This window comes from Heterocephalus glaber, unplaced genomic scaffold, assembly GCF_053883595.1.
Source record: "Heterocephalus glaber isolate CG9 unplaced genomic scaffold, H.glaber_assembly_v1.0 deba00001497, whole genome shotgun sequence".
Classification (NCBI taxonomy): domain Eukaryota; kingdom Metazoa; phylum Chordata; class Mammalia; order Rodentia; family Bathyergidae; genus Heterocephalus; species Heterocephalus glaber.
In genome coordinates this window covers 17,273,863-17,291,998 of record NW_028258320.1, presented here as the reverse complement: position 1 = coordinate 17,291,998, position 18,136 = coordinate 17,273,863, and the positions used below count along the sequence as shown (strand labels likewise).

At 56.0% G+C, this 18,136-nt stretch overlaps 1 protein-coding gene across 12 annotated transcripts in view; it reads left to right on the top strand.

Annotated features, from left to right (window-relative positions):
• Positions 1-18,136, top strand: part of Pald1 (phosphatase domain containing paladin 1) — an 85,311-nt gene that overhangs the window by 43,513 nt on the left and 23,662 nt on the right. For 8 of the 12 annotated variants that reach the window (XM_087184735.1, XM_087184738.1, XM_087184731.1 and 5 more), the window contains 16 exons: positions 3,237-3,450; positions 6,155-6,257; positions 7,430-7,609; positions 9,383-9,547; positions 10,377-10,541; positions 10,699-10,770; positions 11,686-11,837; positions 12,185-12,284; positions 12,469-12,573; positions 14,981-15,076; positions 15,469-15,597; positions 15,974-16,090; positions 16,172-16,327; positions 16,586-16,768; positions 17,445-17,585; positions 17,729-17,800. In XM_087184735.1, the coding sequence (XP_087040861.1) occupies positions 3,266-3,450; positions 6,155-6,257; positions 7,430-7,609; positions 9,383-9,547; positions 10,377-10,541; positions 10,699-10,770; positions 11,686-11,837; positions 12,185-12,284; positions 12,469-12,573; positions 14,981-15,076; positions 15,469-15,597; positions 15,974-16,090; positions 16,172-16,327; positions 16,586-16,768; positions 17,445-17,585; positions 17,729-17,800 (2,121 nt within the window). In that variant the 5' untranslated portion in view covers positions 3,237-3,265. Of the gene's footprint in view, positions 1-1,775; positions 3,094-3,236; positions 3,451-6,154; positions 6,258-7,429; positions 7,610-9,382; positions 9,548-10,376; positions 10,542-10,694; positions 10,771-11,685; positions 11,838-12,184; positions 12,285-12,468; positions 12,574-14,980; positions 15,077-15,468; positions 15,598-15,973; positions 16,091-16,171; positions 16,328-16,585; positions 16,769-17,444; positions 17,586-17,728; positions 17,801-18,136 lie in introns of those variants that run through there. The other 4 variants (XM_087184737.1, XM_021259556.2, XM_004846209.4 and 1 more) reach the window with 4 other exon arrangements.

Below are 18,136 nucleotides of genomic sequence, written 5' to 3'. Positions count from 1 at the left end.
CTTCTTTTTGTGAATTGGCTATGGAGGTGTAAGAGTTGGCGCCTCTTCTTGGGTCCCTTAAATGGGATGGCGTGTGACACACACTGGGCAGCTGGGATGTCCATCCCAAGGCCCCCCTCTGCCATGTGCTCTGCCATGGTGTGCGGCTTTGCCATGACCCCGAAGCAGTGTGACCAACTAGTGTGGGCTGAAACCCGCAACTCATTGAGCTGAAATAAGCCTTTCCTTTTTAGGAGGTTGCGGGGGAGTGGGGATTGAACCCAGGACTTTCACACTGAACTACATTCTCAGCTCTTTTTTCATTTTTACTTGGAGACAGGGTCTCAGTAGCTAAGTTGTCTAGGCTGGGCTCTAACTTGCAATCTTTCTGCCTCAGCCTCCCGGAGTACTGGGATTATAGATAGGTATGTGATAGCATGTCTGGCTGAATCTTGCCTCTTTAAACTGATTCTTTCAGGTACAGTATTTTGTTAGAGCAGCATAATGCTGACTAGCATAGGCATTGCTGTTTATAAACCACACAGCCCCGTGGCCCTCTCTCTTACAGTCTTGTCTCACTCTAGTCTGTCACCCCCAGGGTCCCCCAGGAGAGGGCTGGGCCCTGGGAGCCCACCTAGCCCTCTTGCCTTGCTGACCACTGTCCTTGGTAGTGGGCAGCAGGCTGTAATCACTAGGATGGCTGACTTCAGGAGCCAGAGGCCCCTGAGGCTGGAAGGGCGTTCGGCCTACCCATCCTTCACTGTCACTTTATGGCTGGGACACTGAGACCCAGAGAGGAGAAGGAAGCTGCCCAGGCCCCCATAGCATGTGGCTGACAGGACGGAGGCTACTGGTCTGGTGAGGCTTCCTCTGGCTGCATCTGAGGGGTTTTAGGGTCTTAGGGGCTGATGGAGTGAGCAGCCCAGGCCTGCACCCCCTCCAGATATGTTGGAGATGGGCTCGGTTTTCACAGGATCCTGTCCTTCCCCCACCCCTAGCTGCTTGTTCTGCTACTGCAGCTGTGCACATCTGTATTGTCTTCCAGGGCACCAGCTGGGGCTTCTCATTGCCTGGGAGCCCTGGTGAGGCGAGGGGGCCAAGATGTGAGGCAGATGAGGGGGGATGAGAAGCAGAGGTGTTGGGCTGACCCAAGCCCTCTGGGACCGGTCTGGGGCCTGGCCTTGGCCCTACAGCTGTGGCCACCTGGGGCCTCCCCTGGACCCTCCTTGTTCCCTGTGCCCCTGACTTGGAGGCTGATCCCACACACACACCCTGGGCTCAGCCTGCTGGGAGGGGTCTGGGAAACTTTGGCCGTGCTGTTTGGGGCCTGGCAGCTTGGAGGCATGGAGAAGTGGGGAGACAGCTTCTGCTCTGCCGTTGCCAGCTGGGGTCCCCTGTGAGCCCCTCTTGCTCTCTGAGCCACCTGTTTTTCTGTTTGGGAACATAGAGGCACATTTTTTCCACCATAGACAAAGAACAAAACAAAAAAGGCGGCGGGGCAGGGCCTTCAGATTGGAGAGGGTGTGAAGATCCGGAACACAAAGCGTGCGTGTTGGCAGAGTCGGTCACAAGGCCTGGGAGTTTTCGCAGATGGCAGGGCTGATGGGGGACTTTCCAGTGGAAGAGGAACCTCTCCCAGCAGTGGTTTGAGCAGGTCCTGGGAGGGCAGTGAGTGGTGGTCACTCCCTTTCTCTGAGAGTCCCCAGGGTGAGAGGGTGCTCCTGGGAAGGAGCCTGAGTGCATAGGTGGGGGGGGGCCCTGGGGAGCACCTGCGGGGGACCTGGAGCTGCCATTCGGGGTACAGTAAGGCCAGCCTGCAGACTGGACTGACCCTGGGGCCCCACTGTCCCCTGCTGGTCACAGGACGGAGGCAGGTGTGGAAGGGATGATCAGGAGCGATTGTCCCCACTGCAGGCTGCTGGGCGTCTTTATGTTCTCATGCACAGAGCAGAGCTGTCACCAGGTGTAGGGGCTGGGGGCTGGCAAGGCAGGTTGCCCCTCTCGTGCTGGCCCGTCAGTTGTGCAGGGTTGTGTGGCATTCCCAGCCGCTCCCTTCCCAATATGCCTGGTCCTCGGAGCTGTTTCCACCTCCCAGAACCTCGGAGTCTTCCCAGCCTTCTTGCCCACACAGGCATTTACGTATTAACTTTACATAGGTTTTAACTTTATTCAGAGGGGAAAAATCAGAAAATGCAGGTGAGCAAAAAGAGGGGACTAAAAGTTATCTGGGATCTCTCTTAGAGAGAGTTCTCTGAGCACCCCGAGGTGACTCCTCAGGCACAGTGAGGGTGGCATGGTCACAGGTCTGTGCCATGCAGCTGCTCCGGCTATTCCATTCCCTGGGTGGCTTTGGGCTCTGGTCCACGGGGTCCATTTCATGGCAGTTTGGAGTGATCAGCACCTGCCCTCCTGGTGGCTGGAGGCTCTTTCCAGTGCTGTGTTCTTAGGAATAACATCTGTCACCGACCCAGCCATGGTGGCCCACTTCTCACGTGTGTCCTTCGCATGTCCTCAGGAAAGAGCTCTACAGGGGGACTGCTAAAGCCTAAGGACACACAGCCTCCTTCTAAATCCCGTGCAGATGCTGATGTGGAGTTGGATGGTGTTTTGTTTCGGTGCCTGATTTGCTGACAGTTCACCTTTGCTGGATGTCTCAGTCCTCACTTTATAAAATTCATAGCTTGAATGTCCTCCTGTGTGCTCATTTTGGAAGCATGGATACAGACACTGGAGTGATAAGATTAGTAGGGTCCCAGGGAAGGAGGAGGAGTGAATTCATGAAGTTTCCCCTCCTCAAGAGTGTCCGCTTGCATCCTGTTCCCCTCCAGACCCTTAAATCCAAGTGTGTCTCCCCTCTGTGCGTCTCTCTGCCCTGGGAGCTCCCCACCTACTATGCTGCCATCTTCTACTTGCTCCAGCCTGGAAGGCCTAGCCTTTGTCTAAGCCGCCGGGACCAGCTGCTCAGAACCTTGGATGTGCAGTGGGTGACTACCCCCTTCCTAACTGTCCTATTTTCGCCAGGGGTTGCTCTTTGCGTCTTTCTCTGTCCATGACTTCCCAAAGTATCAGCAGGAGGCCAGGCACCTGGCAGCCACCTTGGGAGCCTGTTACTCTGTGAGTCTGGGTTGAGCCTGCCTGTGTTTGGAGTTGCAGTGGTAGCTCTGCTTGCAGTAGGTGGCAGGTTGGGGTGGGCCAGGTCCCTTTCTGCGGTGGCTCCTTCCACCCCTGCCCAAACTGTATGCCCTCTCTCCCCACAGGTCTTGGGTCCTGAGGCTGCCAGCTGACTATGGGTACGACGGCCAGCACAGCCCAGCAGACGGTCTCAGCGGGCACCCCCCTCGAGGGTCTCCAGGGTGGTGGCACAATGGACAGCCGACATTCATTCAGCATCCACACCTTCCATTCCACAAGCCTGCACAATAGCAAGGCTAAGTCCATCATCCCCAACAAGGTTGCCCCTGTTGTGATCACGTGAGTGGCAGGGGGAGTGTGCCTATGTTCCTGGAAGACACGGTGCCCTGGGGACTTGAATGGAGGTGGAGTAGTGTACATACTCAGTGCTTACAAATGGCTTTTGCTGTTCCATAAATGAAGACACAGGCCCAGAGACATTAAGCAGTTTTTAGGGAGTCACACAGCAACCTGGGTTTCTGAGCCCATGTTACTTATCATAGTGCCAGCAAGCGTGGAGAAGGGAAAGTGGCAGGAGGGACACCCTTTTGAAAATTATTTGTTTTTGGGGGATCGAACTCATGACCTTGTGCTTGCGAGGCAGGTGCAGTGCCACTGAGTTAAATCCCTGGCCCTGAAAATGATTTTTGATTGAACAGTTTTAAAGGAAGTGTATTCCATGTATTTAGGTTCATGGAATTTTTTCTTTCAAAGCCAGCCATTATAGCTCAAAACTGAGGTCAATACTGGGTTGTTTAAGGTCCTTAGGCTAAAGAAATGGGAAGTTGCTAGTTGATACTCTTAAATGGGTCCTTCAGAAACAGTCCCTGAGGGGTGGAGGATTTGTCCTGGCAGCCAGTTTGGAGAGACCTGGACACATGGCGGCAGCCAGAAGAAGAGGGTCCTGAAGGGGCCCAAAACCCTGTCTATCCTATGGAGCTGCCCTGAGGAAAGATCGGGTGTTGAGAGCTGGACAGGAAGATGGAAAGGACATTGAATCTGTCCCCTGGAGGGCCAGGGAGCCTAGCATTTTTTATGGCATCTGCCCACCATGGTCCCCTGCTGCTGGCAGGAAGTAGGACTCGAGCTGTGAATTCAGTATGCAGCACACACAGAAGTTTGGCAGAGCCGTGGAAGATGGGGTGTGTAAGGAGGCCAGAGGGGGTGGAAATGATAAATCCTGTCTGCTCGCCCTGGGGCTGGGGAAAGGGTAATCATAATAAACTGTGGTGCCTGGAACGAGAGGAGGAAAAGAGGTGTCACATGAAAGAGACCTACAGGAGTAGGTTTGGGCCTTGGGAACAGCATGGAAAACACTTGTCCAGGGCCTGGATGCAACTCTGCTCTGTGGCCCTGGACAAGTCCCTTTTCCCTGTCTGGGCCTCAGTTTCCTTATCAGCATAAGCAGAGGTGACATTAACAATATTTCTCCAAGTGGTGTGGCTCAGAACAGTTGCTGGCCAGCTGTGAAGATCCATTTCAAAATGTTGTGTGCCTAGCCTGGAGCCATATATATTGCCAGGGTGTGGACTATTTGAGGTGGAAGGGTCCTTAGAGGTCATCCAGTAGTGGGATCAGCACACTGTATCCCACAGGCCAATCTGGTCCCTCATCTGTTAATATAAATAAAGTTTTATTGGAACACCACCACTCCCACAACCTACATGTCGTCTGTGGATGCTTAGCATTCCAATGGCAGAAGTGAGTGACTGCAGCAGAGGCCACATGTAGCCTGAAACATTCACTGTCAGGTCCTTTGCAGGAAGGACTCGTGGAACCCTAATCTAACGCTTTTTAGATCAGATGCAATAACTGATTTATATACAAAAACTGGGTTTCAAAGTGAGATTTGTCCACCTGTGTCCCCAGAAATAGAATGGAAACCAGGTCTCCTGATTCTTAGTTTAGTGCTCCTCTCACCCACCAATTCTGCCCCCTGCCTTTCCTAAAGGAAGTCCTTTGACATAAAGGCCCAGACACCAGATCCTAAACTCTGTGAGTCTGTGTCTTACGCATTGTTGTCACTGGCCCTGCGGCTTTGTGCTTTGAGACAGTCATCTTACAGTACTTGAGTATGTAGTTTTTTACCTGGCCTAATGTCTTCAGAAATCATGATTTTCTCCAGTGGGTTTGTTTGATCTGGCCCTGGTATGGAGAAGGAACTTCTTTGGGTAACAGTGATTATATTCATGTGTGTTTACTATGACCCAGGCTGAACACTTATGTCAGAGTCATGCCGCCCTCACCATAGTCTAAGGAGTTTGGAAGGCCTAGAAATGGAACTGCTATCCAAAGCCACCAAGTTACCAAGAGGTGGGGTTGGGATTCACACTCAATACCTGCATTCTGATACCCCACACCTCCAGGTGGTACGATTGGCAGTGTGGGATTGTTTCAGGTACAATCTGAAGGAGGAACAATTCAATGACAATGTCTTAGCAGGATCCAGGCCAGGCCATGGTAACAGTAGAACCCCCAGTAAGATGCCTTAATCAAGATGGAAACTTATCTCTCACTTAAATGTCCAGGCTGGTATGGCAGCCCTGTGATCAGCCCCACTGCTACTTTGGCTGCCCAGTGCCTGTGCCTTGTATCTTGTGATCTGAGGTGGTTGTGTTAGTTCTGCCATCCTTTCTGGATTTGGGCCCTGGAGAAAGACAGAAGACAAAGTGGAAGGCATTCCCTTTGCATGTGGCCCAGAATTTGCTTATATCATGTTCCTCACATCTCATTGGGCAGGGCTCAGTCACATGACCAGATGCAAGGGTGACTGGGAAATGTAGTCTGCAGCTGGATGACTCCATTCCCCTTACCCCAATTGTGGGTAATCTTGGGTTCTGTGTCTGAAGAAGGGGAGAGTAGCTGCTGGTAGATGAGGGGCTATTTGTGTCACAAATAGGCAGCCATGTGAGCAGATGGGGTGGCCTTGCTGTGGGCTCTGGTGAGGGTGGAGGAGACCCTAACGTGGAAGTTGTCTGACTTGGTTTTTTCTGTGGCCTGGCAGGTACAACTGCAAGGAGGAGTTCCAGATCCATGACGAGCCGCTCAAGGCCCATTACACACTGGGCCGGCTCTCGGATGGCACCCCTGAGCACTACCTGGTGCAGGTGAGGCCAGGCCATGCCCTTGCAGCCTCAGCCCTCCTCCTGACCTTCTTTGTCAGGGGACCCCTTCCTGGCCTTCCTGCTCTGTCTCTCTTATTACCTCAGCCCTTCTTAAAGGCCAATGCAGCGCACTCTACCTTGCATCCCTGGGCTCTTCCCCTCTAGTTTCCTGGGCCCATCCCTCTTGTCCCTGCTCTTTATTCCCTATCTGCCCCCTACCTGGCCCCAGCCTACCTTTGCTTTCCACCTTGGGCACCAGGTAAACAGATGGGCTGTTGGCCCCAGGGACCCTGGGCCCTGCTCTCCTTGGAGTGGGAGTCTCCATCTTGTTCTCTTTTGAAGTTTCAGACCTCCAGCTTAGCTAACTTTTCTTTTCTTCAGATGTCTCCTAGAAAGTATAAAGTCCATGAGGGCTCATAATTTTAAGTCTACCTTGTTTGCTACTGCAGTCCTAGGGCCTAGAACAGTATTTGGAAGCAAGCAGCTACTGAATAAATATATTTGGCGAATGAGTAACTCCGTGAAGTTGTACTTCATGAAAGAGGCCTGGGAGCCTGTGGCCCATCTGGGAATTTGGGTCCCACTTCCTGCCTGGCAGGCAGGATGGCTGAGGGTCCTGCTGGAGGCAGAGGTGCGCCAGATGACTCAGAGCAACTTATGGACCTGCAGTGAGCTCTTCCACTGCCCTCTCCTTTTGCTTGATTAGCGGACAGTGTTTTCCTCTTCTCTCTGTAGTAACTGCATCCATTCATCCTGCCTGGCATCCTCAGAACCAGCTGGGCATAGGAAGGGGCCAGCACAGTTGTCCTTGGCCTCATTCCTGGTGCCTTCACACTGTGACCCCTCCTCTGTCTCCTCCTCAGGCACAGCCTAGGCCAGTCCTGCCCCTCCCTGCTGTCAAGGCCTGGCCTGAGAGCCACCTCCTCTAGGAAGCCTTCTCTGATGCCTCCTCAGGGGGAGTCATCTTTCCTTTTTCAGCATTTTGTGACACCATTCCTATCACAGCTGTCTGGTTTTTGTTTGCTTAATCCATGAGCCTGCAGGGAACTGCAGGGCAGGATCGTGTTTCTCTTCCCTGGTTCCCTACACCCTGTTCCCTAGAGCCCAGTACAGAGCCCCTCCTGTACAAGATGCCTGGGTCATCTGAGTGACCCCCTGTGGCTCTCCCCTGCCAGGGCCACTACTTTCTGGTTCGGGATGTTACTGAGAAGATGGATGTGCTGGGCACCTCTGGGAGCTGTGGGGCCCCCAACTTCCGGCAGGCACGGGGAGAGCCTACTGTGTTTGGCATGGGACAGCCCAGCCTCTTGGGGTTCAAGCAGATCCTGCAGAAACTCCAGAAGGATGGACATAAGGTGAGCATGTTGCTGCCCAAGCCAGCCCCCCAAATCTGGGCAGAGGCTCAGGAGGGGCCTGGCCATAATCTGGGGAGGGCAGGTGGCAGCCTGGACCAGGCTCTGCCAGGCCTTGACTTCCAGGATGTCACTGTGGGTGGCATGGTTGGGAATTCTGGCAAATGTTTACCGCCTTGTCCTGTGTGGACATGGGAGTGGAGGCCAGGAGTTCCTTGTACACCCACTGTGAGGCCTCAGAGAAAGCGAGGGGTTGACAGATTGACACAAGGGGCCAGGATGTAAAACAAGAGACTGCCCTCTTACAGTCCCAGCACTCTGGGAGGCTGAGGCAGGAGGATTATGAGCTCTAGCCCAGCCTAGACAATTTAGTGACTTAGTGAAACCCTGTCTCAAAAAAAAAGGCTGGGGATGCATCTTAGTGTGAAAGCCCTGGGTTCAGTCTCCAGTGTCCCCTCCCAAATGCATAAAATAAAATAAAAATAAAAAGGAAGGAAGGACTACCAAATGATGATCACAGCTAACACTTAAGTCCTCATGTCGACCCTATAAGGGAGGAGCTGCTGGTCTCATTTACAGAGGAGGAAACTGAGGCTCAGAGAGGTTAAGTGACTTGCTCAAGGTCGTGCAGCTCACAGGGGAGCCCAGGGCCCCAACCCTCCAGCTGACCCCAAGCACGTGCTTTCAAGGACTCCCCTTGGCTGAGCTAGGTGGAGGATGTTGCTGTCTCCAGAATGGGCTGAGGGGGTACCGTGCCTGCAGGATGCTGGGCACTGCTTCACAGTTGACCTGGGGCTAAGGCGAAGAGGCCTGCAGTGGACCAGGATCGGGCAGGCTGTGCACATGTCCCATCTGCCTGTCTGGGTCAGCAGTTCCTCCAGGGCGAGCTCAACCACATAGCTTGTTGTGCCTATCAGTGGTCAGTGAGTGAATGATTGCATGAAGGTTGTGTTAGTCAGTTTTCCATCACTATGACAAAAGAGCTGAGAAAACCAATGTAAAGGAGGGAAAGTTTATTTTGGATCATGGTTTCAGAGGTTTCAGTCCATGGTTGGCAGGTTCCATTGCTATTGGCTGGAGATGAGGCAGAACATCATGGTGAACAGGGGTGTGGAGGAAACCTGCTTACCTTCTGGCAGCTGGGAAGCAGAGAGGAGAGGCTCCAGAGAGGAAAGGGCAGGGACAGAGTATACCTTTAAAAGCCACACCTCCCAGTGACCTTTTCATCCAGTGAGGCATGCTGCCTATAACCTGTTCAGCCAATGACTCAGTGTATTAACCCACTTGGTAGATTTAGAGCTGTCACGATCTAATCACCTTTCCAAAGCCCACTAGCAACCACACCTTCAACACCATGAGCCTTCTGGGGGACGCTGGATTCATAACAGTGGTGGTGCCCATTTATTTCTTGAGCTGACTTTTATTAAGCATTTGATTAATCCAGGGCTCTGTGCTAAGAATTGTGGGTGCATGAAAATGGATAGGATGTGATTCCACCTGGGGGTGGGGGGGTTCATCAAAAGAGAAAAGATGCATTCACCGATAAGGTGCGAAAAGGTGAGAATTACCATCACCATAAGGAATGTGGCCCTGAGAGGAGGGATGGTTCCTGCCGGCTGGGGGAATCAAGAGCAGTTTGGACTCTTTCTTGGGTAGCATCCAGGTTGCAGGGACCAGGTCAAGTGCTGGGCCCCAGAGGAAGGAGGCACTGCCTGGGCACAGCTGGGTGGAAGGTGATGCCTTTGCCAGGTAGTGGTGACGGCTTCCTTCTGCCAGGAGTGCATCATCTTCTGTGTTCGGGAGGAGCCTGTGCTGTTCCTGCGTGCTGATGAGGACTTTGTGTCCTACACGCCTCGAGACAAACAGAACCTTCACGAGAACCTCCAGGGCCTGGGGCCTGGGGTCCGGGTGGAGAGCATGGAGCTGGCCATCCGGAAAGAGGTGAGGGCTGGCGGGGTGGATGGGAGCTGAGGCCCCAGCTTGCAGAGTAGCTCTGCAGATGCGCTCCCCGGGCGGGCCCTGCTGGCTAGAACGGGCTACACTCCCCTGCTTGGAGGAGAGGCTGCCTGCAAAGCTGGCTCAGGACTGCCAGTGGACATACTTCCTGTTGCTTCCCTCTCTGGCCCTGCTGCACCCTGCTCTTCTGGTGCTCAGCACCCTTATTAGACAGGGGTCTTTTGGGGTGGGACAGTGCTAGACCAGGAGGCCCAGGACCCAGATTGCTCCTGTACTGCAGGGCCCTGGAAGAATCATTCTCGCTGGGCTCTGTGGGTCTGGGTCTGAGATTCCTCTGTCCTTTCCTTCCATGACATGGAGGCTTGACAGCATCGCGGACTCTGGTGACACACTATGGAAGAGAGTAAATGAGGTGTGGTGGTCACAGCACCTCAGAGACTCCCGAAGGGAGGAACCAAAGCCCTGCTGGTGACCACCATCTCCCCACCTCCCTTTCAGCCATCCATGACCTCTGTCCCCCTTGGCTCCCACTTGTAGTAGACTGAGCCTCGCCCCATCCTGGTGGTCAGGTGGCTTCATGCATTCCTGCTGCCCAATGGGCAGGGCCCAGCAGCGTGGCCTCCTTGGAGCTGGCTTCCCTCAGGCCAGTGGCCTCCCTTGGCCCCTCTAGGACTCCCAGGCAGGGCCCAGAGAGTGCTCTGGCTACGTGATTCCTTCCTTCTGTGTGTGGCCTCTGTGTGGCCCAGTCACTCCAGAGCTCAGCTGGGTCCTGAAGGTCTGGTCATGGTCCCCTGACCCCCATACTTCCCCCTAGATCCAAGACTTTGCCCAGCTGAGCACGAACACGTACTACGTGTACCATGACACGGAGGACCTGCGGGGGCAGCCCTGTGCCGTGGCCATCTGGGGTGAGGACGACGTGCATGTGACTGAGGAGGTGTACAAGCGGCCTCTCTTCCTCCAGCCCGCCTACAGGTACCTCGGGGCTGGCTGGGGTCCCCTCTGGGCTGCTCGCCAGCAGCAGCCTCAGTTTCCCTGTCTGTGGTTGGGCCAGCCTCAAGCCATCCCACCTCCCATGGAGGGGGAAGGGGGGTGGGTACCTGCCTGATGGGTTGCTCCCCTCCCCTGGCAGGTACCACCGCCTGGCCCTGCCAGAACAAGGGGCCCCCCTGGAAGCCCAGTTTGACGCCTTTGTCAGCGTCCTTCGGGTGAGTAGGGCAGAGGCTGTGACCCTGGAAACGCTCAGGGTGTTGCAACTGCCTTTCCCGGGAGGGCCTCGTTCTGGGGTGGTACGGGGTTTGGTGTGTTGGATGTTTGATGGTGTCTGTGTCCCTCTGTGGTGTCTGTGTACTCCTCGAGTGTGTGTCTGTGTGTGCATCTGTGTGCCAGTGTGCATTTGCACACCCTCCAATAGCAGAGTCCATCCCTGATCCCCGAGGCCGGGTTAGCCAAGACTTGGCTGTGTGGCCTTGGAGAAATCACCTTGCCTCTCTGGACCCCAAGTTCCTCATTTCTTTAGCAGCACTAGTGATTCTTACTCCACAGACTCTACTTGGTATTTACTGAGTCCTAGAGGCCTTCCTGTCCCAGGGTGCTGTCTTATTTATTCTTACTTTTTTGTGGTACTGGAGATTGAACCCAGGGTCTTCACATTGAGCTACATCTCCAGTCCTTTGTTTTATTTTGAGACAGGGCCTCTCTAAGTTGCTGAGTTGTCCAGGTTGGCCTGGAATTTTCGATCCTCGGCCTCCCGCATTGCTGGGATTACAGGTCTGTGCCACCACTAGGGTGCTGCCTTATTTACTTTGCGTCGCACACCAGGTGTTCAGGACAGGCACAGTGGCCTCTGAGCGGCTCTGGCTTTCAGACCCCACACACAGCAGCCTCACGCCTGCTCCTGGCGGTCCTCCAAGGCCCGTGCAGAGCCAGTGCCTGTGCTCCTGGGGGCACTTGGAGCAGGTCTGGGTGTGGTTTTGATACCAGAGGCTGAGTCGCTTGTCAGAGCCCAGCTTCCTGCAGCTGTGGGACAGGGTGTGCTGATGTCATAGCCCCTTCCTTGACTTGGTCCTCAGCCTCAGGGTTGAGGGTCGCGCTGCTGCCTGATGTTCCCGGTCTTTTCCCAGGAGACCCCCAGCCTGCTTCGTCTCCGAGATGCCCACGGGTCTGCCCCCACCCTCCTCTTCAGCTGCCATTCGGGTGTGGGCAGGACCAACCTGGGCATGGTCCTGGGCACCCTCGTGCTGTTTCACCACAGGGGGAGCACCTCACAGGCAGAGTGAGTGGTCGGGCCCCGGAGTCCCACGGGGCTGTGGGGATGAGGGGAAGACAGGCTGGCTCTGCCCTGGGGTGCTGAGGACGCATCCAAGAGCCCAGATCCAGAATTGGGAGCTCAGTTCCAGGCTTGCCACAGATTGGCTGTGTGACCTGGAGAGAGGCACTTGAGCCCTCTGGGCCTCAGTTTTCCTAGTGGGGGCAGTGCCCCTTGCTTCCCTCAGTGGGGCTCAGAAGGAATCTGTGGTTTGCTGCTTCCCAGGGGCCCATACAGGTGGGAGGGAGCGGACATGAGGCTGCCCCAGAGGCCTTTGGGAGCCCTGATTAACTGCTGCTCCCCTGCCTTGTCAGGTCCGGCCCCCCGAAGACCAAGTCCCTGCCCATGGAGCAGTTCCAGGTGGTCCAGAGCTTTCTGCACACGGTGCCCCAGGGAAGGAGGATGGTGGAGGAGGTGAGTGAGGTGGGTCCCTCCTGCACTGGTGGGGACATCATTCCTCTTCCTTGGTGATGCCCTCCCCAGAGCCGCTCTCTGCCAATTCCTCTCTTTCCTTTTCTTTTTCTCTCCCACCGTCTTTCCTTGACCCTCCACTCTCCGTCTCTCGTTTCCCTCCTCCCTGCCCTGTGCCTGGTCCCAGGTGGACAGAGCCATTGCTGCCTGTGCTGAATTGCATGATCTGAAGGAGGAGGCCCTGGCGAACCAGAGGAAGCTGGCAGGTGACCGGCCGGTGAGCAGAGCGCAGGTGAGGCCGGGAGGTCAGCCCGAGAGCCTCTGCCTCTCTGCCTCTGCCTCGTGTGAGCTGCTCAGCTTGACTTTGTTAGGGCTTCAGCTGACTTCTTTCAGCTGGTCTTCTCCTGGCTGCTGCGTTTCCCACAAGAAGAGCAATTTCCAGAGGGAGGGAGGCAGGGTTCTGGGCCTGCAAGAAGGACAGGGAAGAGGGCAAGTTTACTTTCCCTGTCCATGTCCCTTGGTGGCAGAATAAACAGGATGGAGGAAGGGGCTGCTGGCCAGGGTTGCCAGGGCCCCTAGATTCAGATCTTTCCCAGATCATTCATGTTTCCTTTGACTATAGTCAGCTTCTTGTGACTATAACGAAATATTGGAGGTAATGAACTTATACAGAGAAAAGGTTTGTTTTGGCTCATCGTCTTGGAGAGTTTTGTCCAGGATTGATTGGCCCCTGTTGCCTTGGGGCAAGGGCAGCACATCATGGCAGCTGTGTGTGGCAGAGTGAGCCCACTCACCCTGTGGCCAGGAAGCAAAAGGAGAGGAAGAGAAAGAGGCTGAGGGCCCAGTGTCCCTTTGGGGGTTCATTCCAGTGACCTGAGGGCTTCCAGCCCCACTCCTTAGAGGACCCACTGTCTGCTATGAGGACTGCCTGGGGACCAAACCCTTATTTAATTTTCACGATTCAAACTAGCAGCTGTTGGTCCAGTGCACTGCTCAGGCAGAGTGCTGGGCTCTAGGCTCCAGGAAGACCCCATCCCCAGCTCTGGGGCATGAGGTTGGTTCGACATAGTGTGTACACAGTGTGTGGAAAGAAGTGAAGCCCACAGAGCCTCTTCCCTCAAATTCCTTTTAAAAATATCTTAAAAGCAGTATTCTGTGATGGAAAATTGAGAATTTAGAGCAGAAAGGAAAAGAAATTGCCCATAATCCCAGCACAGCTGTGCAGGCATCTGGAACTGGTTTGCTTCATCTTGTGTATTTCTGATTCTCCGGCAGAGGCTGCCCCAGCGCATGGTTCACATCCTGCTTGCTTTAACTTCACAGCAGTGTGCTCCCATGTGGATGCCTGATTTTTGTCCCTGAGATTTCTAACGGTCGTGTAACTTAAACCCTGACACGGTTCAGGCAGCACCAGCCTAATAAATGAAGAGCAGGGCCTGGGCCAGCTGCTTGGGTTCTGGCCCTCGCCCTGCCATGGATAGGGGTGCAGACCTGGGAACCGCTCCACCACTCTGTGCCTCCATTTCCCCAGTCGTGAAGTGGGGCCAATAATAAGTAGTTTGTGGGGCTGCTGTGGGGCTAGGTGAGGTGAGACACACGACATACTTGGGAGAGAGCACAAGGCAGGTGTCGCTGCAGTGTCACCTGCTGGGAGTTAGTAAGCAGACCTCTCGTTGACAGTGGAGTTGCTTCATGGTCCTCATCAGTGTAAGTACTTTTTGCTTTGAGCATCTTCATGAAAATGAAGGCTTCTGTATTTTCGAGGTTTCCCCCTTAGCCCAGATTAGAGGTTAGCAGAGCAGGGCTCATGGGCCACACCCAGGTCACCACCTGTCCTTGGGAGTGAGTTATGGGAGCGAGGCCTTGCCTGTGCACCGTGCACGCATGTGTTGTCTCTCCTGCATCAGTGGAGATGAGTAGGCTGCACACCTAGTGCATTCACTGCTAGCCTCTTATAGGACATGCTTGCCAACCCCTGGTGGGGATCCCTCAAGTTGGGGTACAACTTCATCAGAAGGCATGACTTTCTTTTGGGCCAGTTTGAATCTGACTTGCTGTCCAAAGGCTGCTGACCCTGCAGGAGGACTGTGAGAGCCGAGGGCTGAGGAAGGGCCTGTGGGATTCGCTATGACACCCCCCTACCCAGAGGATTGCAGGGCATCAGTAGAAGAGAGGCACCAGCCCTGTTTGCCATCTGGTGTGTGATTTGGAGGAAGTCACTGTATTTCTCTGAATTTCCCTTTCCACTCTGTAAATTAGGGGTAATATTAACGCCCTCCCCAGTGCCATTGTGAGGGTCTCTGATTTCCAGTGGGCTGTGGGGTCCCTCGTTCCTACAGGAGGGTTTCCCTTCAGAAAAAGGGTTTGCACACTTGCTTCCTAACACAGGAGGTGCAGAACATGGCATGGGGGTGCCGTTGGGGCAAAGCGAGGGAGCCCCCCTCCCCCACCTGCCCAGAGGTGGGGTGGGGTGGGGTGGTGGTCCCTGCACCAGAGCCGCAGCACCTGGTTTGGTCTCCAGAGATCTCCCCGCGTCACTGACTAACCACCGCAACAGGATAGAGTTGGACGCTTGGAAGAAGAGGGGGACCCTGTCCTCTGGGATTTCCCAGGCTCAAATCCTACTCTTTCAGGCATGCAGGGGGCAGCCTGCGAAGCCCTGTTTTAACTCCCTGCCCTCCTTCCCTTCCCTTTCTCAGGGAAGCAGCGGGCAGCATGTTGCCCGGCAGAGGGCGCTGCGGAGCCTGGAGCGCTACTTCTACCTGATCCTGTTCAGCTACTATCTGCATGAGCAGGTGGGGCTGGGGGGCACAGACCCATGCCTCCTCCTCCCAGGGCTCCTCTAGGCCTACCCCACACCCCACAAGGTGATAGGGACGCCATGGAGCTGGGGAGGAGAGTGGGGATGAGTGCTGGGCCCCCAGGAAGATGGGTGTGGGTGAGTTGGGAGGGACAAGGAGAGACCCAGATGGAAGGTGGGCCCTGAGCCGGACTTGTCTGGCAGGCCCCGGCCCTTCCTCCTGTCCCCTTAGCCAGGGGAGCGGATGTCCTGGTCTGTCACCCACCCCTCAGTCCTTCCCTGGACCATGCTGGTGTCTCCTGGCGGTCTTCTCCATGGGGCGGGCAGGGAGAGTTCAGGATAGCCCCCACCCCTGAACGCCCCATCTCTCTCTGGCTCTGGCTGCAGTACCCCCTGGCCTTTGCCCTCAGTTTCAGCCGCTGGCTGTGCGCCCATCCCGAGCTGTACCGCCTGCCTATGACTCTGAGCTTGGCGGGGCCTGTGGCTCCCAGGGACCTCCTTGCCCAGGGCTCCCTGGTGAGTATGACCAGCGGTCTGGGAAGCCGGGGTGGGCGTGGTTGGGCCTGGGGATCCCTGAACCCTGGATTCCTGGAGGGTGGGGCAGGCATGGTCAGTGCTGGCCCAAGAAGCCTCTGTGGCTTTGGCCACCATTTTAGTACCTCCTCTTCTGCCTAAAAGTCAAGCATTTTGGCAGGGAGTCAGGAGAGCTGGGCTGTGGGGTCTTTGCTTCCAGCCTTTTATCTTTGAGCCTCAGTCTCCTCTTATCCTCTCTGGGGTGCTGATGGGGCTCTGTAAACTGTCAGGTGCTGGCCCCACCCTCACCGGCAGGGTCTGAACCCTCTGTGGCTGCCTTTGGCTGCTGTGGGTCCCAGACTCAGTGCCCTCCCCACAGGAGGCAGATGACCTTGTGTCCCCGGATGCGCTCAGCACTGTCAGAGAGATGGACGTGGCCAACTTCCGGCGTGTGCCCCGCATGCCCATCTATGGCATGGCCCAGCCTAGTGCCAAGGTGACTGCACCTGGGGTAGGGGGCATGCAGGAGGGTGGGGAAGGGCTGGGTACTTTCCCTGATGGTCCCTCTGTCTCATAGGCCCTGGGCACCATCCTGACCTACCTGACCGATGCCAAAAGGAAGCTGCAGCAGGTGGTCTGGGTCAACTTGCGGGAGGACGCCGTGCTGGAGTGTGATGGTCACACTCGAAGCCTGCGGCTGCCTGGTTCCCCCATGACCCCCGCCCAGTTGGAGGTGAGACTTCCTGGCCCTGCCTTGGAGGCCTTCTGATGTGCCCTGGCAGGGTCTTCAGGAGACCCCATGCTCCTGCTGGATGGAAGGGGAACTGAGGCCGGAGGGTGCAGTCTGAGGGGCTGATTTGGGGCTCCTCCTCCATGGCTCTGGGGGATTATGACCCCTGAGGCTCTGTGGGGCAAGGATGGGCCTGGATACTGGGACTGGTCATAGCCACAGCAGGCTCTGGCCTCTGCCCTCCATCCCTCCCTTTCCCAGGCCACGGAGGCCCAGCTGAAGGCCCACCTGAGCAAGCCACCCTCCGACACAAAGGGCCCACTGCCCCCCAGGTTCCAGACGTGCCTCACCATGCAGGAGATCTTCAGCCAGCGCCGTGGGGCCTGCCCCGGCCTCACCTACCACCGTGTCCCCCTAATGGACTTCTGTGCCCCTAGAGAGGAGGTGAGGGCGGAGGGCAGGAGGCACCCCCTGCCTCCCCTGGGCCTGGGTTTAGGGAGGGGAGACCAGCCCAGCTGTGCTCTGGTGCCAGGGGAACCATGGCATCATGTGTCTCAAGAGGTTCATTCCCATCCTTCCAGCTGTGTGTGTGTATGCGCGCGCACAGTGTGTCTGCTGAGGGAATGAGTGTGGAGTGTTGCATTATGGAGGGTGCATGTAGATCTGATGAGTGTTTCTCACAGGATTGTGATGCTTCTCTGGTCTTACTGGCCTGTGTGTAGAAAGGGGTCTTTAGGGGCTTGTGTGGTGTGTGGGCTTGTGGGAAGGCTGTTGTGGCATGCCAGTGTGTGATTGGGGTGTTTTCATGTGGTGGCTGCACATTTGTGACAGATGCATCTTTCCAGCTGTCTGTAGTTTGCATGTCTTGAAGGCATGCGGATCCCCCGGTGTGGTGTGTGTGCCAGGTCTGTGATGTGCAGGAGTCACTCGGTGCCTGTGCATACTCTTCTGTAACTACACGAGGCTTGCATCCGTGCTTGTGGTATGCTGCCCCCTGGTGGCTGAGCCCTGTTGGAGCGGCCATCTGAGCTCAGGGCCCTTGCTCATGGAGGGATGCAGGGACAGCTCCTGGCTCGCATACATGTGTGTGTCCAGACTCAGACTGTGGCCTCACCCCCAGGACTTTGACAAGCTGCTGGAGGCCCTGCGGGCTGCCCTTGCCAAGGACACTGGCACTGGCTTTGTGTTCAGCTGCCTCAGCGGACAGGGCCGGACCACAACTGCTATGGTGGTGGCTGTGCTGGCCTTCTGGCGCATCCGAGTATGTGTGGCTCCCACGTGAGGACTGGGATCTGCCCAGGCAGGGTGGGCACTGGGGCCTGGGGGCCACTGGGTGGTGGGAGGATGTGGGTGGCAGAGGCAGTGCCCAGGGAGAGGCTCCTGGCCCACAGCTGTCCTCCCCAGGGCTGCCCCGAGGTGGGTGAGGAAGAGCTCGTGAGCGTGCCTGATGCCAAGTTTACCAAAGGCGAGTTTCAGGTGAGTGTGTCCTGTGGGAGGGTGGGGTGCGCCTGGGGAGGGGGGCAGAGCTGCAGCAGGTCTGGGAGTCCTCAGAGCTCTTCCCAACACAGGCACCCCGTCCACCTTGTCGTCAGTGCCTCCTGTTCCTGTTTCATGGATGAGCAAGCCAAGGCTGGGGTCAGCATGGCTCTGGGGCCCTGGCTGATGGCCACAGGAGATGGGGGCTAGACTGTCGTCCCCACCTGGCCTGGCTGCTGGGTGTCCTGGGGTAATGTGCACCTGGGACCCAGCTGTGGTTGGAGCCCTTGCATGAGGGCCCAGCCCATGCTACCCTTCCTGCACCTCTGTTCCAGA